The sequence below is a fragment of the Egretta garzetta genome, unplaced genomic scaffold (genome assembly GCF_000687185.1).
Source record: "Egretta garzetta isolate BGI_Z169 unplaced genomic scaffold, ASM68718v1 scaffold15, whole genome shotgun sequence".
Lineage (NCBI taxonomy): Eukaryota > Metazoa > Chordata > Aves > Pelecaniformes > Ardeidae > Egretta > Egretta garzetta.
This window is the reverse complement of record NW_009259798.1, coordinates 1,172,653-1,197,598: the sequence shown is the minus strand read 5'-3', so window position 1 is coordinate 1,197,598 and position 24,946 is coordinate 1,172,653. Positions and strand designations below refer to the sequence as shown.

The 24,946-nt window shown below is 39.6% G+C and overlaps 1 protein-coding gene across 4 annotated transcripts in view; it reads right to left on the bottom strand.

Moving 5' to 3' along the window:
• ASAP2 (ArfGAP with SH3 domain, ankyrin repeat and PH domain 2) overlaps nucleotides 1–24,946 on the bottom strand; it is a 95,526-nt gene that overhangs the window by 67,784 nt on the left and 2,796 nt on the right. For all 4 annotated transcript variants that reach the window (XM_035895335.1, XM_035895337.1, XM_009639797.2 and 1 more), the window contains exon 2: nucleotides 1,503–1,575. In XM_035895335.1, coding sequence (XP_035751228.1) covers nucleotides 1,503–1,542 — 40 coding nt within the window. In that variant the 5' untranslated portion in view covers nucleotides 1,543–1,575. The remainder of the gene's footprint in view (nucleotides 1–1,502; nucleotides 1,576–24,946) is intronic.

Genomic DNA, 24,946 nt, shown 5'->3' with positions numbered 1-24,946 from the left:
GAAGCTGTGCTCCCCTGGCCAACTCCACCCAGGTTTTTTTGTTCAGCATGATGTCATAAGGTATAAAATACCCCTTTGGTCAGTTGGGGTCAGCTGTCCTGGCTGTGCCCCCTCCCAGCTTCTTGTGCACCTCCAGCCTCCTCACTGGCAGACATTATGAGAAGCTGGTAAGTCCTTGACTCAGTGTAAGCGCTAAAACATCAGTGTGTTATCAACGTTATATTCATCGTCAATCCAAAACACAGCACTATACCAGCTACTAGGAAGAAAATAACTCTATCCCAGCCAAAACCAGGATAATTATCAAGACTGGGCAGCATGAATTTAAAAACTAGGCAAGGTACTGATTTTATGCAAAAACTGTAGTGATTTGCTACAATGCTCTAACAAGTACACTGATTATGAGACATAGTTAAGCACTCAAAAAAACCCGAAAGAACCAACCAACCAAAAAAACAGAAGAAAGGGTGCCAAATAAATACGTAACAGATGACACAGCTCCAGGTGAATCTTAAACTGGACCCTCCACAATCCAAAGATAACAGCTTCATTATGTTAGGCAAGAAGGAACTTCCTTTCAATTAGCTGATAAGAATTACACTACAACAGCAGTTCTTGTTGTAACCTTATATCTGAACACCAACATGCCCACAAGTTCTGTCAGATATTGGTGGCTCTCCAAAGTTGCCAAGCCTATCTATTTTGCATATAATATAGGTTTTGTTAGCTCTAATAGATATGAACTGCAAAGCGAGAACAAAAGCCAACAAAATGCTGTTTCTTATCCACAAAAACAAAAGCTGTTTCTTATTCACAAAAAGCTGCTAATCCACAAAAACAAAAGCTTCAGTTATTTTTCCAAAGAAGATAAACACACAAAACTCCATGAGATTGGCACACATAAAAATGCAAGCAGCAACTGTTCTTTGTTTTTTTATCAGCGTTGTAAGAGAAATATCTGACTTTGTGCATCATGACAATAAAAAATTGCGGCTCATCAGCTCTTGTCATGAAAGTTCTCAACATACATAACTGGAAGCCACCAAGAAGGGTGAGGTTTCACAAAGCAATAGAGCCAATGCAACTTCTTATTGCTACCAAAGAGAGTAGTTTCATCCCTCGCATGCCCTCAACTCTCAGTGATACATATGCCTTACCATTTCAGGTGCTCATCTAATCCCTGTTAAACTGATTTCACTGCATATGTGGCTTTATACGAGCTAAAAATCTCATCTAGTCATCTGCCAAACACCAGGGGTGGCAGAAGGAGCAGATAGCCCAGACCTGGTGGAAAGAGGAGAGTACACTTCCCCACTTGGTAGCAGTATGCCAGCTAGGCAAGTTCAGCTACCTCACAACAGCTAGTTCAAGAATGCTATTTAAAATCTACAGTTTTCTCTTCTCGGAGTTACCTGTGTAACTTTCTGATTCAGTAAGATGACTGACTGTTTAAATCTTCCCATTTTACCAATATAAACTACCAGAAATTGTCATATACGTACCCAGACCAGATATGTTTATGGCTTTGACAGATTTCTTCATTTTATAGAGAACAGTTCGGTCAACATCCAGAGCCTAAAACAAAAGAGAAAAATTAAATGTGAAATAATGGATTGTCCTCCGGTAAACCTGTGCCCTGGAAACCTTCTGTAATTATAGCACCATTATGTTAGTTAACTTTATTTCCATAATTAATAAATTACTTGCCAGTTGCTCTCACCCCCATCCACACAACCTATTCTGTCTCCTTGTCCACAAAAATACATCTTCCCTCTTTTGCTGGTGGCCAGCATCATGTATACCCAGCACGATCTAAAATGAAACTATTTCTTCTTCCTATGTTAAATTATTAAAGAAGCTTAAAACAGTTTCAACTCATTGTAAGTTCTAACACTGCTGAAGAAACAAGCAGTATCACTTCCCCAGGCAGAATATTAAAAATGGAATTTAATTTCAGTTTTCCTGGATAATTTAGTTAATTAATTGCACTCCCAACCATATGAACTTCCTCACTGCTAAGCTGAACAAAATAAACTGCATATCTCTCAAATATCTTTCACACATTTTATCACTAGGCAAAGCTTTCACCAACACAACATAAAATTCCAGAACACTAAAGGACTTATAACCAATTTGTTTCAAAGAAAGAAGTGGAAACAGGCAACCATTTTGCTTACCAAAGTGAAATACGGGCAGACCCAAAAAGATACAATTGTTCAGAATGGAGAAGCAGAATTATGGTTATACAAATAATAGTAATAAAAAAAAACAGAAAACACCTTTGTAAAACTGCAAGAAAATTTGAGTTGGTGATTTCTTTAGACCTCACTGAGGAACAATACTGAACACTACAAATTATATTATGCCAAGAGCTGTTTAGCATGATACATACTAAAAAAGCAACAAACCCCACCAAATTCATTCCAGTTTTCATTCAAAAGATTTCAGTGAATTGCAGCAGCTACCTACCATTGTTTTAGTGTTAATAATTTGTGTAAGAGAAATGGTGTGGGAAAGTCAGTCCCTAGGACACTATCACAGAATCACAGAATCGCAAGGGTTGGAAGGGACCTCAGGAGATCATCTAGTCCAACCCCCCTGCTAAAGCAGGCTCTCCTAGAGCATGTTACACAGGACTTCATCCAGGCGGGCCTTGAATATCTCCAGAGAAGGAGACTCCACAACCTCCCTGGGCAGCCTGTTCCAGTGCTCTGTCACCCTCAAAGTAAAGAAGTTTTTCCTCATATTCAACTGAAACCTCTTATGTTTCAGTTTGCACCCATTGCCCCTAGTCCTGTCGCTGGACACCACTGCAAACAGACTGCTTCCATCCTCATGACTTCCGCCCTTAAGATATTTGTATGTGTTGATAAGGTCCCCTCTCAGGCTTCTCTTCTTCAGGCTGAACAAGCACAACTCTCTCAGCCTTTCCTCGTAGGGGAGGTGCTCCAGTCCCTTTATCATCCTAGTTGCCCTCCTCTGGACTCTTTCTAGGAGTTCCTCATCTTTCTTGAACTGGGGAGCCCAGAACTGGACACAGTACTCCAGGTGGGGTCTCACCAGGGCAGAGTAGAGGGGGAGGAGAACCTCCCTCGACCTGCTGGCCACACTCCTCTTAATACACCCCAGGATACCATTGGCCTTCTTGGCAACAAGGGCACATTGCTGGCTCATGGTCAGCTTGTCGTCTACCAGGACTCCCAGGTCCCTCTCAGCAGAGCTGCTTTCCAGCAGGTCAGCCCCCAGCCTGTACTGGTGCATGGGGTTTGACTTCCCCAGGTGCAGCACTCGACACTTGCCCTTGTTGAACTTCATCAGGTTCCTCTCCGCCCAGCTCTCCAGTCTGTCCAGGTCCTGGTGAATGGCAGGGCAGCCTTCCAGCGTATCAACCACTCCTCCCAGTTTTGTGTCATCAGCAAACTATCCAATTGTTTCAACATACTGAGAGCAAAAAGAAATATTACCCCTCATATTTATGGGAGTATTCTTAAACTGAATCAATTCAGACCATAAATAGCTGGGCAAAATCTTTGCAGCATTCCATCGAAACCAACAGACTTAATGTTGCCTTAACGTTAATGTTACAGTGTCATGGTACCGCTTATATCCATTGGAAGTTTTACCTCCAGCATCTTTACGGTGCACATCTGAAACATATAAGCAGAAGTGCAGAGTCCTTTTCACCAGGAATTTTGAAGTACAGGGGAAGGGAAAAAAAACCATAAAAGCCCATAAAAGTCACACACAGCTCTATTCACCCTCTTCAGCAACTTGAACTGCATCCAGCGTAACAAACCTGTATACAGTGTGATCTCAAAGGTTAGATTAGTCACCTGTCTGGATGAGAGTACACTAAGTAAACGCCCTCATTGTGTATTCAGTGATTTCAAAAAATAACCTCAGAAAAGCACCATCCAACCAGGTGACTACAGAGGAATGGTAATTTCATCCACGACTGCATCAAAGGGCAATTAGCCTCTTGAAGACAAAGTGAAAGGAATGTCTCCAACTACAAGCATTACAAATAACAGTCCAAAGAGAAGGTTGGTGGCCAGAGACTTAGAAGTTATAGATTCAGTTCTCAGCTAAATCTCAGACTTGTGTGTGCAGTTGGTAAATTATTTAATCTCTGCACCTTAATTTGGGGGAGGGGGAGAAGGAAAAAAAGAAGATGGTACTTCTTAAAAAAGAGAAGTGTTAGAAGGCTAAGTGCATGGGATGAATTACGAACCACTTGTACTACTGTGGTCAGGAATCCAGATAGACCTATGGATTCATAAAATCTTCTGGCCCATGACTGCCTCAGTCAGAAAGCACAGACTCTCAGTAAGGGAAAAACAAGTCCTCTTCCTCGACCGAAGTCATCATTTCAGTTTGCAACTTCTCTCAACCAACTCCTGCTTTCACTGGGGTTAGGCAGAAGAGCAAACCCGTAAGGCACAGCACAGCCAGGGTCCTACAGAAACCATAGCTAATGCCCCTAACACACCAGTGACGACAATTCAAGCACCGAGCTATCTCAGCCAGCAGGTCCACATAAAAATTCAAAACAAGGATGATAGAAAAAAAAAAAACCAAACAAACCCACAGGCGGTACTGAGGGCAAGAGAACAAGCAAAACCTAAAGCCCTAAATGCAGTAAAAATGTACAGGCCTGCCAGGTCAGGCTTCCTTGGGTCGTCCCTTCTTCCCCTGCCTGCCTTTTCAGTTGTGCCAGTGCAAGTGCTTGCGTGGACGTGTTGTAAGTCACAGGAGAGAAGCGATCCATGTTTAAAATGATGCAAGGGCGGGGGGGTGGAGGAGGAGTTTTTTCAGTTGGGTCAACTTTCCAACTCTGGCTATCAGGCAAGCCTCTTGATACAACACAACCCAAAGGAAAAGACAATGGGAAAAACAGGAATGAGTAGGAGGATTAACATGCCCAGGTGCGCCTGCTGAAGAATCCTCCACAGACATTTCTGAACAAGAATTCAGTAACTGCATGAGTGTGGTAAGCACTTTTACTACACTGTTATCTCTACCAGCTATATTTTTTTTAACTCATAGCATTACATTAGTCTCAACATTTCTTCACATATTCATTCACCACAATAGAACAGGCTTTGTAAGCTCAGTTTGTCTGGACACTGCTACTACATTTTTATGGCGACAGTGGACACACTGTGCCTGTAGAATGATGCTGAAACATCCAGGGAACCAATATGACTGAAGCAGGCTAAATACCGCCTTGACGAACACTGACTTTGCTAGCTGAGGACTCGGCTCAGCTTCTGTTGAGGTAGATGATCCACTCCACAGCCATGAAAAACAGAGAAAAATTATCCCAGTAGCAAAGTATCCTGCCTTTGTATCAAGGCAACATGGGCTCAACTTGTTATTTCTTCCCTCAAAAAAAAAAACAAACAACCAAACCAAAAAAATATGAGAAATTGAAGTAATTTGAGACAGTCAGTACTCCATGCAATTGTATTTGCATAGAAAACCTAAAATAATATTGTAATTAGCAAAATTAACAGTCACAAAAATAAACTATGTTTCATTCTTTAAAAATTTGAGTGTTTTATTGTTGATTCAATTCATTGATGTGAATAATGAGAATGGGAAGAAATTCCACATTGAAGACTGCAAAGTTGTGTATCCAAGGGAAAATATATATATGAACTGGGAGATCACTCAGAAAAAACTAAGGAGAATAATGGGGTCTGGCTTACCAGATGATTGCAGAATCACCACAGGGTGCCAAAGTGATATAGCCATGAAAAATAAAAGATACAGGAGATCTCCTTCCACCAAAGACAAGGAAGGAAACAAATTTTAAAAAGTCACTGAATACTACATACTCTTTGAAATGTAAAAAAGGTGTAGGTCCAAAATGTTGGTCTTGACAGCTTACATGTCTCTCTGAACCACTGGATTTTTGATTCTGATAAACACTTATGGAAAAATTACACACGCAAAATGGGAGGCAATGTAGGTGTTGCTTTCATCCACCAGTATGTGAACTATGGAATGGAATAAAAAGCATTTCCTGAACTGCTCTGGGTTTGTAATTAGATTACAGGGAATAAGCTGCAGCAAACTTATAATTCACTAGCTCAAGCAGATAACTAGAGGGAATTGGAATGTGCCCATTACAAAAATATAAATAAATAAAACCCACAAAATGCTTAAATAAATAATTTTTAAAAAATTAAAAAGCACAAAAATGTAGGAAGAATGGGCTGCCTTCCTGAAATGATCCCCAGTCACCCGAGGGTATTTGGGCTATTATCTAGGCAACTAGTGATCAGTATGATTCTGTTTCGCTAACATGGCACTGGTTGCCCACACCTTGTGCTTGTTCAGTTATCCCAACAAGCAGGCTGTAGGGAATCTCCTCTCTCCTCAATGGAAAGGGTCCCACCTAAATTCCTTACTCATCATAACAAAGAGGAAAAAGGGATAAACACCAAGATATATTTAAGCTAAAAAATAATGTTAGCGTAAGAACAGCTGAGTAAAAGCAGTACCCAAACAAACTCCAACTAGGAATTGGGAAAAACAAATCCAATTCTGGAAAGCTTTCCAAACAGGAGATAAAGGGTAACAGATAAGAGGGACCTGAATAAATTTATGAAAGATGATTGTGTCGTTTCCTATTGTGATAAGAAACTAGACCTACTCTTGTAGGAGGTTTCTTCTAGTCCTCCATTCTTTGCGAAACCTTTTGATAATGCTGCATTTCAGAGTGGCTATGTGTGCCTACAGACTAATGGACAAAATACTGAAAAACTCTGCATGTTTGATACTGTACTTTAGTCTTGCTTATAGACAAAAAAAATGGGGAGTGGGACTTTGCCTTTGTTTCATTGAAAGACATCAGTGCTTATTCACAACCAATGTTTCAAAGGAGTCACTTCAGCATAAAACTTGAAAATGTCAGCTCTTTGTCTTTAGTACTGTTCTTCATATTTTCTCATCCTTTTCTTTGTCCAAATTGTAGCACTTACAAATCAGTTCAAATACAGCTGTAGCTTTATTATACTTTGATTTTCTAATCCTGTATTGGTTTCATCAATACACACACACGACACCGATGCACTCATACATGCCAAAATGCAGCCCTCCCCTAATTCAACTGCTTTGTGCACTTTCAGTACAGTGTCAGAACCAGTGAAATTTAAAATGGCTTCTGATGTTGCATACTCTAGCATTTCTTTTTACTCACTTAAAATGCCCAGTAAACTTCTGAACCAGAGGAAAAGTGACCATGTAATTCATATGGTGGGATCATTTTGTCCTCTCATGTAATGCTTCTAGTTTTGACTCAAAAAACTCTATCGCAAGACTGTTTACTTTGGCGTCTGTTTATTTCAGCACAATGCAGCCAAAGAGGCCACATAAATAATTTGCATAGTCCCACTCAGTTTCTACTGATGAGCACTCAGACTTCCCTCCTGTTAAAACCAGTAAATATAGCTTTGATCTAGGAAAAAAAACAAACTAATTCTATGCAGTACATTAGGAAAGGAGCTACATTATTGTAGACGTGGTGTTATGCAGCGTGAACTGAAACATAAATGCTAAAGTGACCTTCTTGAGCATGCCCTTGTCAGTGCAATATTTTTCCAAACACAGTATTTACGTCTTCTGTTCAGTTACTTTTATGTGACTTCTAATGTTAATCTTGTGAAACCATTTTTAAGTCAGGTTACTTTTTACATCAGAATCCTTGTGGTGTTGCTGTAGCGTATCTAGAGATCATAGAGATCACTTGTTTGACAAGTCTAAAATAAGTATGCTATGATCAGCCTGGTATTGATCTTGTTCTCTTGACATGAATTTCAAGGCTTCTAGATAAATGGCAAAATTCGATAAAAACACAAGAATGTTAGGAAATTGATTATCAAACCTGGTGCTCATACCAGTATTCTTCAAAATGCATAGCTAATCTCTCTTAAAATGGCATAGAAACATGATTTTGTTTGAAAATTTTTACCTCACAACCTAAGGCTACACAGTGAAAATGATTACAAAAGATGTCTATTTGCTATGCTTGAAAAATCTCTAATTTTTCATTTTTCTTCCTGTATCTTCAATTAGTTTATCTCTCTGTGCAGTTACCACACATGATCACATACACCACAGAAAACCCAACCCTAAAATTACCTGCAATATGCAAATTTTTTTTAAATTGTAATTCACGTTGTTGTTTTCCTAGCAAGTTAAGGCTAACATTTTGGCACCCATCACAAATATGCTTTAGACACACTGATAATGTATTTTTCACAAGGTATTCAGTAACACAAGTGTTAGGTAGTTGGGGTGCCACAGGCTGAAAATTTCAAAGTTACATTAACAAAGTAAATGCATTTCTGAGGCCCATATAGAGCATAGAAAAAGCAATTCATATCATTACAAAACATATTTTAAAGTTCTATATGCCTGATGGGAATTGAGCAACATGTCTGTAGTAAGTATACTAGGAAGGGGGACAAGCATACCAAAATATATAGAAGAAAAATACAGCTTTTAAAATGAGCACGAGACAGGACTCAACTACCAGTGATCAGTAACAAAGCTTTTTTCTCATGTAGGAACAAGCTCCAGTTTCACTTGCCAAAGGCCAATTTCCATTTTTACTGCTTCAGAGCTTTCTACTCTGAACAATAAAATGTGCCAACTAATTAGAACCAAACCCATCTTACCAGGAAGAGATCAGTCCGAGGTTACTGAAACTTCCTGAAATGTTATTCTACATCCTACTTCATATGCCACAATCTGCCCTGACACTTTAGAACAATAATAATAATAAAGCTGTTCACGTCCATTTCACATTGCCTAGAAAGATTTAAGCCCACTGGGAAATACAGTGTTCAAACATTTTCATTGCTGGTTTGCAAAAAAAACCCCAAACACAACAACAATCCCCCCCCCCCCTCAAAACTAGCATCAGGCCCAAAATCTATATTGCCTAAATAGATCTGTGCAATATACAGGTTGGTTTCTTCTAGAAGGGATATTGGGTCAAATTAATAAATATATTTAATACATTTCAGGCTGGCACGAAAAATTAATGTATTACCTGCTCTTTCCAGTGGAGTGGGGGGGAAACAAACTGTTCTATTTTTATCATAATTAATTGGGGAAGGAAAAAAAGCAGGAAGGCAGATCTGAGTAACTGAACATCCTGAAGATGATTTTGGCACCTTTTACAGAACCAAAGGGTATGGGGAAAAATGGGGCAGTAGCAGTATAAATGGAGAGTCCTCAGGCTCTAGTGGTTAGATGCTCATTAAACATCTTTTGTGCCAAACTCACAGCAGAAGTCTGGGTCTTTATCTTATGCAAGTATCCTTACACCAGTGCCTTATTTCTTTGTGGCCCAGAAACTAATTATTTATCTGTAGAGGAACAGAAAAATAGCCATACTGGGTCAGATTAACACTCCATTTAAGCTGATATCCTCTACTGGTAGTGGCCAACAGCCAGTTGTTTAGGGCAGCAAGCAAAGCAAAGCACGTACACATCCTTCCCCAGGATAATTTCCCAGTTTCCAGCAATCAGTTCAAAAAGAAAAGACTGAGAGACTCTGAATCGTAACACTACATAGCCCAACAGGCTATTCTCAGGGGAAACAAGAAGCTTAAGTTTTCTAACTCCAGACAAGGGAAAGAAGAAAACTAAACTCGACTTCTCACAGCTCAGTGCGAGTGCCTTCATGAGTGCACAACAGCCTACTGTGGGAAGCAGGGAGGGAGGAAGGGGAAGGAGAGGGCCATCATCTTTGCTTTATTTTTTATTTAAAACAGTCGAAAGTCTCTAATACATTCCTTTCTTCTTACCCACAGCAGCTTCATTTTGGAAAGGCTAAAATTAACTATTTCACATTTTTGGTTATTTGGATGAGGTTTTTGCTGAAAGTATTCACAGAACTGGATGTGAATTTGTGAAAAGTCTCAAAGTAACTAATTTTTTCTCTTTTTTTTTTTTAATAAATAAGAGTCCATTGGAACAACAACAAAAATGCTTGCAAGTACTGCTAAAGCAGTTACAAAATTTGGGGAAATAAATCATCAAGTCATTTGAAAAATAATTCTGGACACAGCAACCTATGTGTTCTCCCCCATACTGCACATCTAACTGACAAAGATACAAATAAAGTATTAACATACTGACTTTAGATCCAATATAAGCAATTATCTTAACAATACCACCTTTAAACCAAAATCTAAACTCACTCTTAATTTTAGAAATTTGCATTAAAATGTTGGGCTACTCAATAGCCATAAATCCTTCTGTACTTCAGCCATTCCAGTATTTCAGGATAAGTAATAACGCCACAGGCTGCTGCAGATGCTGAATACAAATAAGAACGTCCTTCCCAAAACCAAAAGAACACAGGAAGAAACTTGGTCAGTTAGTAAGGAGAAGACAAGTGATCAAATAATAACTACAGAGACAGCAGAGCAAGGATCAGCTCTTGTGCCTTATTGGACAGATCTTGTTTAAAAAGTAACAATAGCAAGTTTTGAGTACTCGTACCCAGCAAGCACAATTGCTTGGCTTTTCTGGTGTATCTTTACAGGCAATCTGATACTTGCTGTAATTAATCCTCTCTGACTGAAAAGATCAGAAGATATCCACAGACATTCTATCTCAGTTTGTTATTTTTCTATTAGAAATAGTCTACACTGCCAGCCTCAATCCACTTTTCTGTTACAGAGGGTGGTAAAAAACTTCCTAAATTATGTTAACCTCCTCCAAAATCCTCTTTCCATTCTCCTACTGTTATGTCATTTCCTCCCTCCACGTATTAGTTTCTTTTCTAAATCCTCTCCAGTTTCCTTCCACCCATCACCTGGCTCACCGTATCAGTCCGTCCCTGAAAGGTGGAAAAAACCCCTCACAGACATACTCTGCAGCAAGGCATTCTAGCCTCTGAATGTATTCTAGAAGAGTATTAATTTTTAAAACTTTAATTTTGGGTAATTACTTTATTAGGAGTGTGCCTGTGAAGAAATGCTCCAGAACATTATAACCTACAGTAGCTATGACAGTTAATTTGTATAAATAAGCTCTTAGGCATGAGACCTGTCTACTTAAAGAGACTGTGAAGGTAGAGAGACAGACAGCAATAAAAAGGACGGGGTTTATGGCAGAATTGTCTCTGCAAAGTCCCTTTCCACAAAAGCATTGTTTCTCCAGCATCTGGGTTTGTGGTTCTTGTGGGCCCAATGCCAAGGCAATCTGTTTGAACAAGCACTGGTCTAACTGGCAGAAAAACGTAGTAAACATTTCGGCTCTAAACTATCATGCATACAGCTAAAGGTACACATGGTGGAAAGAAGTAATACCACTGCTTTGGGAAATCATTCTTGCAAGTAAAAGGTAATTCTGTTGCAAAGGTAAAGGATGGGAAAATTTGACAGTGCCATATGTTGTATATAAAAACGTGCTTGAGGATGATGACATTGTACAATGCCTTTATTTTTTATTAAAACAAAGAAGTGATGCCAATAAAGTAGAATTCTTTAACAAACCACTTCTATCATTAAAGAGAAATCCTGAATCAGAAGTTCAGAGCCTACAAAACGTTACATCATTAATACAAGTCACTACATGATACTGTTGCACATTGAACAAAAAAGGTGCTGTATCTGTGTATTAATCATGCATTTCCACATGCTTCCCTCGCTACATAAAGTTGGAAGTGCAACAGATACTTAACCGCAGGGCATTTTTGTATAACACCTCTTGCCTAAGAGAAAAGAATGGAGGCTGCTTATGCCAGCTATTACTCCAGAACACATCCACCTCCCGCATTAACCAGTGTTTATACTGAGAAATACATTTTCCTTCTCTTTTCATAATTTCACTACCAATATTGCAGCTATCTGCTTTCAAAGACAAGATGACTAGACTTTAAATACAGATCTCCTAAGCAACGTAATAGACTTGATGCACTTACTTTTTCATGACTCATTTTTAAACAAAGGGTGTGTAAATAAAACTCCCTTATTTATTATTTAATTGTTTAATTTTCCAGTTACACTAACCAATTCCTGATATCCATATTCATGTATTTAGTATTACATGCTTCAACATCCTAGGCTATATCACTATGTAAAGCGAAGTAACATAGATAACCAGATAAAGTTCCAGTGATGACTGTCTTAAACAGCCAAGTAAACTTTACCACCCCTCTACCCTTGTCAAAATTCTCTGGTCCTCAGCCTGCAAGAGACTTTTCTCTAGCTTCATGTTTTTGCATTTCTGCCTGCTGTCAGCATCCATCAAAGCCCTTCATGGTTCGGAGCCCAGCTGTTGGAAAAGGCTGATCCTCACTCTGTATCGTTCAACAGCATTTACGATAAGCCAGGCTGATGGGATTTTCCTTTTGCAGGTTTCTCAATTCAGTACTCTTTTCCCTCATATTAAATCCTTTTATACATCATCAGAGCCAACAAGAATTAATCTTTGCAGAACATAATGCCCTTTTATTCCGCATATGACAAGCTTTTTGAATAGAGAATTTTCAGTTATTTATGGGAGTAATCAACAAATGAAACACTTTCCAGATACTCAAAAGTTCCCATATCAATGGTCTCATTTGGTTTTACTAGTCTTCAAACCCTCTACTTGTACCAGGCAGACATCCCAGTTGCAATCTCTATAAAATGACTAAAAACTAAATAGTAAGTTTTCCCTATATATGATGCACTTACTCTACCCTAAAAATGAAAACCTTTGTGGTGTGTGCACAGATCAACAGGATGCCATAAAATGACCTATCCCTCCCCATCCAGGACTCCTCTGACTTTTTCTTCGTTTCTCTTTTTTATTTATGCAGTAATTCTAGGGACCAGAAATTAACCAATAAAAGAAAAGAGTCTATGGCAACATAGCACAATCAAATCTCAGTCTTAACAGGCCTCTGCGAACTTCTTAACAGAAATAAATAATAAAATCTGTATTACAGACACCTTTGGCAGACATATGAGGTGGCCATTCTGAAAGGGAATAAAAGGCACACAAACTTCGTCTATTTTATGATACACCTGGAACTTTTAGGACACCATACTCCCACAACAAAGAATGGCACGTAACTCGAGGGGACTCCAGAAGAGACAAAGACAAACCACCTCAAATGTACCAAGTATTCCTATGGAAACACTGCACCATCTGTCAAAATTAAGATAAGCAGAGGTGAAGCAATACATCAGACATCACCTCTCTTATCATTAGGGTAGAAATTTATGAAAGGCATCTACCTATAATACTGCTGGCATATTAATTACTACATCTTAATTTTCTTCAGTGGAGAGTTGCTTCCTTTTACAATTTAATACATTTTGTACAGTTAACCTTTCAGTTTCATTCACCAGTTCTCACATGAAAGCCCAGTGTCAAATGATAAAAGTAAATTTCTCTTGAAACACTGTAAAATTATTTCTATTTTATATTGGCTTCCAGACTTCAGCCTGTGATTTTCACTCCAACCTCTCTATAATTCAGTATATCATCTTGGAAAATCGCTGCATGGTCTCTCAGTGTTAATACTTTTTAATAGAGAAAAAACATAACTGCATGATAGCATAATTAACAGCAGCTAATGCAAATAAAAGATTAGCCAGCTTACAGCAATCAAATATTTGATAACATCAGTATCTTCCTCTTTTGGTTAAATGGAAAAAAGAAATTGCACTAATTTCATTTTATTGAAGCTTTGGCATGCTGTAGCTATCAGCAAAGAGCTTGAGTTCTTGTTGTATAAATGCACAAATATAATATTCTATCAATTCCCATTTGGCAATTTGTTTTTAAATGAAAGAATGCATCCAAACTGTCATACATCGTCATTCATTTTAGGCGTCCAACTAGAGGAAACTCAAGACACTATTACAGTCTTGAAAACAATGATCGTAATTCTGCTAGAATTTCAACAGCTTTAAGTATAACTAAAATTAACAGTTCAGGCACTCCTGACACTAAGGACAGCTTCCTAGAAGCGTAAATGAATCTTAAGTCATACCTTTATTAGCCTACCAAACAGTAGATATAAAACACATCATATTTGATGTAAAAATAAAAGCTTTCCCCAAGGTGACCTTTGCCAAAATAATTAGGGAGTTCATGGACATAGAAGTTGCTTATAAAATGGGGTAAACAGTACTTCCCTATACCACTGAGCATTAGGAAGATAAATTCATACACAGCTGCCACAAAACACTCAGCAACATCTGTATTTAAAATTGAAGCAGTTTAGAACAGAGAAGCAGACCTATCAGCACTTCTGTTCTGTTCTTAAAAGAAACAGGAAACAGCTACTGAATCAACTGGCTGAAACTGAAGAGACAAATGCCTGAATCTATACATAACCAAACACCCTGTGTCCTTGAACCATGACCACATCTATGTGGCTTGGGCAAAAGAGAAGGCAGTGGCAAAAACTGCCACTTCATCCCTAGCACAGAGAAGACTGACTGAAAATACTTACACAAAAAGCTTGAAATCCACAAGCAGAGCAGTTAAGCCACAGAAGAGAATGAACTAAGCGAAATAATGAATGAAACCAAACAAAAAGCAGCTTACAAAAGATTTACTACTTCATTGCTTCTTCAGTGCTACTCTCTTCTGTGCAGCGAGCATCTAGTCTACATGGAGCTCAAAGTGTAGGAGGACTCTGCTGGTATTTTTTCTGCTGTTGTGTAAAATACACCTACAGTTCTGGAAAACAAACAAATGATTAAAAACATGTGCTTTGCAAGACTATACTGCATGTTTTGCATGAGACAACAGAGCAAGGGCTGTGTGTTTGCATGTGCTAAGGAAATTTCCACTCCTATTGCTATAGCCAAACAGTAATCCTGTTTGATTGAAGGGGCTTAAAATGATTAGTAAATGCATTTGTTTCTAAGTTGACCTCCCTAGAATACAGTCTTAGTTTCCTTGAAATTGCATATCCTTGGAAAGAAATCTTTCACTAACAAAGAACAGAAACCATAAAACATGAGAAAATAATCTGTATAAATGTTCACATCGTTTCACTACTGTTTTCCCTTCCGATCTGCCTTCTAAATGTAGAACAAAGCTTTCGGGAATGTAAAAGTAATTTGTTCAGCTCTAATCACTTCAGCTGTTTTGATGTATCTACATGCATACTTAGCATAATGCCTAGACAGAATTATAGATTTCAGACCAGAACTACATTGATAATCTGATCTTTAATCAGGGATAGCGGAGGGGTCCACTAACAGCAGATGGTTCTATACACCATACTGCTCCAAGACAACGAAGAGCAGAGTTTCAGCCTTCCCTCTATTTCTTCTTGGTTTAACAAGTCAGATGCTAGAATTTATACTGTAAGTTCTTTCACGTTAACATTTACAGCCACCTCTTAAAGAATATACTCCAAAGAAATACACTTCACTGCACAATATGTCACTTCCATAGTAAATATTTTTGTGAAACAGAGTTCACGTACACAAAGAAGCAAGTTTTTCAAATTCTGCCCAACACCTACTCAACTGAAAACAAAGCCTACTACTCTAGATGAAAAGTACTGAATCACACTACCCGAGCTTATTTCTTGTAAAGCAGCATTGCTCAGAAGAAAAAAAGCTATTCAGCTACAGTGCTGTATCTCAGTTCCTCCATCAGTAACTTCTCCCCCATAGGGTAAATTACCTTCTCTTTCCAAATAAAATCAGGATATATACAACAATAATAAAGCCTGCATAATACTTAGTACTATGTCCCATTTTCTGGATATATAACATGCAGAACTCTTCTTCCACTCTCTTAAACTATAGGATAGGATGCAGCTATGGCATCAACCTTATCCACTTTCCTCTATCACTATCCCTTCCCTATATCTCTGCCTGCCTCCTTGCTATACTGATTGTTTCCACAGAAGCCCTCCCTCCACATCCTCTGCCTGGTGTTTTCATCCTACTTTCTGCATAAACACTGCCGCACTCCCCCTTCCTTTGCAGTTACTGGCAATTCTGATTCCTCCAAACCTCCTTAGACTGTTGATGCATTTCCTTAACCCCTCCTTAATGATTCTGACTGTATGCCAATTCCTGACCCTCCACTCTCCTGCCTCTGGATGACTCTCTCAACCCCCCGTTTGTCTTTCATTCAGATTCCATTTTCTTGCCCTTCACTTTTGGCTGATCCTCTTATTACCTCTTAGGCACTAACTTTCTGAGTCTTACGTTTTCTTGTGTTCCTATTTCTTATTGCTTCCTAGCCAAATTTACTCCTCCACTGGATTTAGTCCAAATAAAAGAAGCTGAGGTCATCCTCGTCACAGAAAATCTCACATCTAATACCAAAATTCTTCCAGTTTATGCCTCTGTCCTCACCGAGAGAAATTATATACAGCAAGCATTTTGCACACAGAAGAGCTTGAGCTTGGTGCTAACAAATGTGAGACTGCATGGGGAAAAGGCTAGGGAAAAAAAGATAAACAATGCTATCATCAGCTTGCAATAAAATCAATAGTTACGAACACCAAACTTCTGTTTGTCCCATAACTTGATCTACATTTTCCAGATGGGTTTAAGGGTGGGGTGGATCTGTCTCAGTTAAAACAGACCAAAGCAGAGATTTTAACTTTACACGAAACCTGCCTGCAATCACCCTCTACAGCTTTACAAGTCTGATTCTCAGTAATTGCCAGCACCGAGCAAGAGTGAACAAGGAGCCACACAATTTCTCCTGATGCGAAGTTCTTGCACATCTGACTATGCTACAACGTAAAAAAATGAAAGCAAATGTGAAAGCACTGTCTTCTTGCATTGCAGTAGCAGTTGCTGTAAATACTTGTTTACAGCATTTTTCAAGCATTTCTGGAAGCAGGAAGGGGAACTGGTTACTTTTCTAGGCTGCCACTCATCCAGGAATACCTGCAATCTTTGAGCAAGAATCTCTCTCCTCCTCAATTTAACAGTCGTGGTTTGCATGTCTGCATCCATTGCAATCATTTTTACTAGCTGTAAATACTTCTCTTCAGCCCTGCTTTTTTAACCCTCTGTGCTTAAATCAGATTATCATCCTAGTCTTCAGAGGATTTGTTAAGTGTATTTGCTAGTTACCATCCTAGTTCTTTCAGAATCCTGGAAAATAAATTAACCAGCCCCAACAAACAGCGTGCTTTAAGCTCACAGTTTTGTTTATTGCTTTGCTCACTTGCATCTACCTCTATCCCTGCTATCCATTCTACCTTCTCTCACACTTTGAGCTCAAAAGCTGCAGCAGAGCATTCATTTAGATTTGGCAACACCTACATTATCTTTAATGCTACTACATTCTGATGGCGTATTATCCTTTCTTTTTCTCCTCACAAAACTATGTACTTAAAGAGTGGGTTTGTTTTCTTTACTGCCTGCTGTCATTCCTAAAGAAACTTGACTTTTGCTAATTGTCTTTTACCTTTACACATACTCTTTAATGCAAAACTTCCCACTGAATACCTGGCTTTTTCTTCCCATTTCTGGTAGGCTCTGCTCATTTGTGACATTCTTCTTGAGGCGTTTCAAGTCTGTAATTTTTCCCATAATTTTCCCCTTTCTTGGGAGACTTCATGAACATTCTTCATGCTTTGGTACACAAACTCTTCAGTTCTGCTGACCTCATCAGCTTGCAGTTGAATAACTTTTTCCCTAAATATAATTTTTCCGCTTGTTTTGCCTTGGTTTTGCTTTTGATTTCTTTGTTTTGCTTTTAGTACATGATGAATTGAACCCCAACCATTCAAACTCTTCACTTGTTTCCAGTCTAATCCACAGCATCCACTTGATTCCTGCCTTTAAATCAGCAATACTCACATTAGCTTCTCCTGCTTCTACCTGTTTCCTTCTGTAAAAGTCAGCATCTTGGCTTGTCCTCACAGATGCCTGACCGTACTGTGGCTGAAATACAGTTATTTTTTATTCCTCTTGCACTCTTCCTCCATGCTTGCAGTGTCAGCAGACAGACCGCTTTACCAGACCATAACCAACAGGTTCTCTTAAACTGAAACCTGTCTATCATCAACAGTGCAGATCCCTTCTGCATAGTATCTCTAAAATACAACCTTCCACTCTAAGCTAAGGTTTTTATCCATGATCTCATAATTTAATTTCGATTATTTCAACATTCTGGCCTTGACAGTCTTCCCCAGGCACATCCACTCATGATACTAAACCTTTCAGTTTGTCTTCTATGCAACGAATCCCTCTCCATACTTGTAACAGCACTCTCCTTTGCATCAAATGTAAGACTGTGGTCTTTGATTCTACTTATAAGCAGGCAATGCCGATCATCTCTTGCTCACTCATCACTCCCCCTCCCTCCAATCAGATTAGCTCCAGCCACGAACACCCATTTGTTTTTTTTTTTGAAACACACCATCATGTTTTCCTACCAATGCTTGGTTGGTACTTATCTTACCAACACTTAGTTTTATAACATCCACAAACTCTTCTGAGCTATGCAGATCACTAAACATAGAATGGGAAGGGGAGCGAGGATGGAAGATAACCCCACAGCTGGAGAAGCTGCTGAAAAATTTCACCCAGAGAACATCTCTTCTTCCCTCTCTAGCACCTTCATAAAGAATATAACATGTACTTAGAGCCAGTGAGGACTGAGGGCAAGTGAAGGCTCTCTCTGCTAGCCCACCCATGAGGGACACCCCAGCTTAGAATGAGGCCTATCTGAGTCCCAGCCATGGCTCTAGGACCATGGACAGGGCTGGGGCAAGGCCACTCCAGCGGGGGCAAGGCTAGTGAGCTCCGTGGAGGTCGGGCAGAGCACCAAAACCTCTGTAGCAAAAGAGTTTCAAGAAACTAAGAGAGCTACGGAGACCATAAACATCAAGAAAGCATAGAGAAGCTTGACACCTGAGACACCAGAGGGAAGAGCTAACCCAAATAGGGCTAGGCCCAACTCTTCCAGAGCTTCAGGTGCAAAGGTTGTTGCTGGGGAAATTGGGCAGACAGACCGTATTGTGTGGGTTGTTAGAGTGAGGCTCAGAAGCTGGGGTGCAGGAGTTTAAATAGGGAATGGTTGTATGTAATATATATAGACACATATGGAAGGTGCAGATTATAAAAAAAATAAAAGATTTAAGAGTTGGACTAAAATATTTAAGAGCCATTACTCTAATGTATATGAACAAAAAGAAAACACTTCACAGTGGTTCAGCTACAAACACAGTACACTAGCCAGGTGCACCAAGTTCTCCTGATTCCTCCATCTGTATTCATCAACCAGGTCCACTTGACATGTGGACTGTTAAGATCTTTGGAGCAGGGATGAGGCTTTTGTCCTGTGACTTTGCAAAGCCTTTCAGAACAAAGGCCTCACCTTTACCTACCATTACTGTCTATTATGGTACACAGAGGAGAAGAGGAAGCGAAGGTGGGTTAACCCTAAGCAGAATTAGCCACTTTCCATGTCTACTCTCTTTTAGCATCAGCATGAAGTACACTAAATCCAGATAAGATGGTCCTGAGAAATGCAGCGGCACTAGGGAAAAATCAAAAGACAAAAGCCACAGTTAGTAAAATAATTCAGAAATGTACGTATTTTCCATCAATCCTCCCATGGGGAATGGGGGCATTTGGTAATAGGAAGCAGATGCATCCACAGATGCACCAAGGTAAGGTGCACAGCAATCTACTTACATGGCTTGAAATTGTTTTAACAGATTGTACATTGTCTGTACTTTAAAGGTTTAAATTCTGCAATTTAAAATGGGCACAAAGCTCCAGCTGAAGACCTGTGGTTTAGCTCCTGTATTTCCGCAACTTCCATCCTCTATATTCCTCTCAAAAAAAAAAAAAAATTTCCCACGCAACTTTTGAAATCATCATACCATTTGTGTCATAATGACTTTTCCAGAAACCTTTTTGGATGCTGATGACAGAGAATCACGGTTCCAGAAAGGAAGCAGAAGTAGAACACAAAAAAAGTTTTAAACAACGTGTATTTATGGAACTGTATTTAGTAATGAGGTAAGAAAACTGTGCAAATATGTTCTACCAAAGAACATGTTATAATGGGCACAAAGATATATTTTATTAAAAGGAAATATACAAATAATATTGGTAAATTTCCCAAAGTGCACCACAATACACATTTCCTACTGCTTCTCAAAGTATATGAAAACACCTTCTTCACATAGCTTTCGAAAGCAAGTCACAATCATGTAGTATAGGAAGACAGAATCCCAGTCCTAAAGACCTAACAAGCAAAAAATACATGATGGGGAAAGTATACATTTTAAAAACACACATGTGTATGCACGTATCCAGTCCTACATTCACCCACCCTCCCTACCAAGCTGTTATTACCTCTTGCCCTCGTTAGCTTTGCAGAACCAAAATGGAGCAGAGAATTACAGAATTTTAACATACAAGAGGGAATGAAATTCAATACACATTGATCCCTTACGCCTCTCCAAGCCAGCTGAAAACTGTGGTATTGCCTTAGGTGGCAAAAAGTTGTTACCATTTCTGACACAAAGACTTGCATTATAAGCGACAGTGAGGAAGAAAAGGATTTGATACTGAAATGACATGCTGCATTCCTAGGAGCCGAAATTACCAAAAAAATCTTTTAAACTGTAGAATAACAGAATCATTGAGGTGCAAAATCATGGAATAGGACCTATAGAACACAGGCAAGTAGAGACCTGAAATTACGAGTTACGGCTTTAACATTAATTTCACGGATTTTACAGACATCCCTGGAGAGTGACTTTTAAATCGACCCCTAACAATTAAAATCTACTTCTATCCTTAGCACTAAGACCATGTTTGGTACCACTATACTGTTTCTTTTGGTTTACATCTTTCCACAACGTGTTCATCCTGCCTACTTCTTACAAGACATTCATCCCAGTAGCAAGTGCTCCTATGCCAGGGAGGGTGTTCCAGTAACCTACTAAACTTCCCTCAGTTTTTCCATTCTCCTCTCTTTATAGGGAAATCTGTGCATGCAGTGAAGTTTAATTAGGTGCACCTCAAGTCCTCACTTAGATGGAAACGTATTCAGCACATGAACTGTCCTGCTACTCTCTGTTTACACAGTAGCCTGCACAACAGCCCCCTGCCCTTCTTTCTCGGTCCTCAATCACAGGACCACAATAAACAGTAGAATAGGAATGAATGGGTAGGATTTTTATGGGCTTAAGTTCCAGTCTTTAATGTAAAACTTAACCCATGCTTCAAAAAAAGAGTGGTACACTTCAATTCTAGCCATTAAATCACTCTATTAAATAATTTCTAAAAATCTTTAATGATCACAGCTATTAGGACCACTTTGCAGGCTCCATTACAATTTAGGGACTATTTTATTTAAGTTATAGCATATAAAAAAGAGAAGGTTATGTTCTAAGTAATAGCAGTACTAAAATCAGATTTTTAAGCGTTCAGAGCTTAAGAACAGTCACCACACGTTTTTAGATCCCGGGACCTTTAATAGAAACGGTCAACTAAAAAGACTGCATCTGTCAGACCAGATTACCGATTTCAAGCAACCCCTCCCCCAGTCATGTGACGGTGCTCTATCAATTAAAACTTGTAACCTTAGTCACTATCATATATGCAAAGATTAAACAGTAACCTGTAAGGGCCTGTGACATATACTGCTCACTTGTAATTTTTTTTTAGCAGCAGCTAAAGATTCCCAACATTTTGCTAAGCAACATCCTAATCTGAGAACAATGCAGAAATTACACAATTCCTTTGCCTTTGAAATCACGTTCTGTTCCACAAGCACGCCTTTCCTAATCCCTTTTCCACTACCAAGAGCAAGGGATCAGATTCTCTTTCTCCAAGTGTTTGAACAGGCACCAGTTCCCAAACTGCAATGCAGATGCTTCTGGTGATCCCAAAGGCCACGATCGGGGATCTGTACTTGGTGTACACAAACACATAAAACAGTAGAACTCGAAATATTTTCAACTGATAATAAAAATCAATAATATTCTGCAACTGACAGAGGTCAGTTAATCCAAGCTCAGAAAACACTGATTTAAGGCAATACCCTGGCCCGCAGAGACATAATCAGTAAATTATACACATACAATTGTCCAACATCTTATTGATTTCCTCACTTAACTCCATCACTGAAAGCAAGGCCTCATTAACTAAACTTTTAAGACACTATTAGATACCTGCTTATTAACTAGGACAGAATTACAAAACTGGTAGCCAACAGTGTTGATGGTAAATGCAAAAGACTTCCCATTGGGATCTGGAAACAGATATTTATGTTTGCACAGAGCTGAGCCCAGGCTAACAAGCCACACTAGCCCCCACCTCCTGTGCTCTTGCCCTGCCTTCCCCTGTGCCTCTGCTTCTAGGGGAGCTCAAGGCTTGGGAGACTCCAGCTGGCTTGATGCAGGAAGTTACATGGTCCATTCAAGAACCAGATTTGCTGAGAAAAGCAGTTAAGAGACATCCTGAAAGCACAAGTATTAACCGGTTAATTTGTTGATTTAATACATGCATACAACAACCTGGAAAAGGAAAACTTAACAGTCTTCAGTTAATAAACTGGTTCTTACAGTCACTTGTTAAAATCAATGCATACACAAAGCCAGCAGCCAGCATAGTTACAACTTACCTGTTAACTGTTTTGAGTAACACATTCCCTAAATCATACACAGCCAGACTTCCTAGGTTTCAGAACCGTGCTGTCTACTGCACCTGGAAACTGATGCTTCACAGTGCCTGTGACACTGGAAATGCAAACAGATTCTATTACCTGTACATTTTTAGACTTTACTAGTCTTAGTTCATTACAAGCTGATGAACTAATTCTTGCCTAGCCTTTTAGAAAAAAGGTGCTGAGCACCGACTTCTCTATTACACAATTTATAGGCAGCTTTTTATCAAAAGGATCACATTTAACCTGAAAAACCAGGCACGCCATGCTAAAGGACCTGAGTATTTCCAAACTAAAGATGTCCAAGACTGAAAAAAAGATTTCACAGTTTTGAAACCATGAAAATTTGTTTGTTGCTCTTGATAAATCACAAAGAAAAAAATTCAGTAGTCATTTCAACACATGCTTTAGGACAGCAGCACAAAGAGACAGCAGCTGCTGATATTTTGCCAAAAGTGCTAGAAAGATCAACACTGTTAAGACCAGCTATAGCCAGTGCAATCTCTCATCTCCTTCCTTGCAAACTTCCCTTTGATCGGTAAGACACTAGGCACGTTCTTTATCATCATTATCAAAACCCATAATTTTTGTACCTAAGATAGCAGTGTCTAATATCCAAAATATGCAGAGATACAAAGATTCAACATACTGATTTTCTTTACAAATCAAACAGCAGCGCATCAGAGATCTGACACAAAAACAAATGCCAAGCAGACAGATTAAATAAGAAGGGAATCCACCAGATTCAAACTGTTAAATGTGTATCATTCTCCTAACGTAAAAAAAAGGTTTTCAAGATGCAACTTATTGAGTTGAATCTTTAAAAGACCTTAAGAGGTATATGTTATAAATTTCATGCCATCATATACAAATTTTGTATCACACATAAAAATAAAAAAAAACCACCAAACTTTTTTGCATGTCTTTTCTGAGAAATATGACACTTGCAACCATACAGCTTTAGAAATTGAGGCTTAGAGAAAGCTCGATTTTTGTGAGACTTGTAATAAAAATCTTCAAATCTAGCAAAACGGCTTTTGACCCAGATGCTTACACTAACTTCTGTTTTGTGTTAATCATTTATGGGGCAGCTGTACAACTAAAAAAATGCACTATTGTAAATATTCTTTAAGAAAAAGTTGCCTGTGATACAAAATTGTCGATCTTCAGACTATCATGTTAATAAGGTATAATTAAATCCAGGCATTTAAGTGCAAGCTTGCAGGGAAGAAAATTACCTCAGGAACAAAACAGTAATTCCTTCTGTGCAGATTATTTTGAATTCAATTCCTTGCTGTAGTGGTTTTGGAAACTGGCAAAACAGGAAAATCTTGAAAAGGGTGTTTAAACACCTAACCTGGGTTTTGTTCACTTAAGACACGTTAATAATCCATTGCTAGTGGCAGCTCTTTTGTAAGATGGGACACCAACTACTGACATGGTGCTTTTTGCTGAAGAGGCTCTTTTCAAAACACATGCTTACTGCAAAACAAATCGACTAAACACACACTGTAAGAACTGATGTAACAGGTAGATGGAGCAAATTAATCTGCATCACAAGTAAGATTGCCCCCCTCCCACAAGTTACTTCAGAGAAGCTACTAGGGGAATCAAGACACACAGACGCTTCTCATTTCACTGTGCGTATATGACTGGGATGTGGAATGTGCTCTCACTGTGTTCAGACCTGTCCCAGATTTCCCTCTGATTTGAAACAGAAGGGAAAAGACTCTCTCCCCCCCCACCCCCACCCCGGTGCTGGCAGCCACCCTCCGTGGTAGGGAGGGCTCTTACCATCAGGTTCAACAGCACATTGCGATTATCTTTAAAGAAAGAAAAACAAGCAGCTCCCTTGGCGAGACAAAAGCCAAGTGCCCGCAGCCCAGGCTCTCCAAGAGGAGAGCGAAGCAGAGGGGGCTCGGGCTCCCGCGCACCGCGGGGAGGCTGAACCGGCGCCGCGCTCTCGCCTCGCCGGGCAGGGCAGGCATCGAGATTTAACCCCCCCTGCCCCAGGAGGCAGACAGACACACACGGTGGGGGGGAGGACACTCCAACCTCCCGCACCGCCAGGGCCCAAGCCCCACACGGCAGCCGGCCAGGAGGGAGGGAGGGGCGGCGGGCCGAGGCGGTTCAGGTGTCGCTGCGAAGGAAGGCGCTGAGGGGGGAACGGAGAGTTCAAGTTCACCCCCAGGTAGGAGAGAGGGCGGGCAGAACCGACCGGCTCGGGGCTCCTCGGGCGCCAGGACGAGAGAGAAACGAGGGCTCGGGCTCCCCTGCCCCCAGGCTGAGAGAGAGGGGC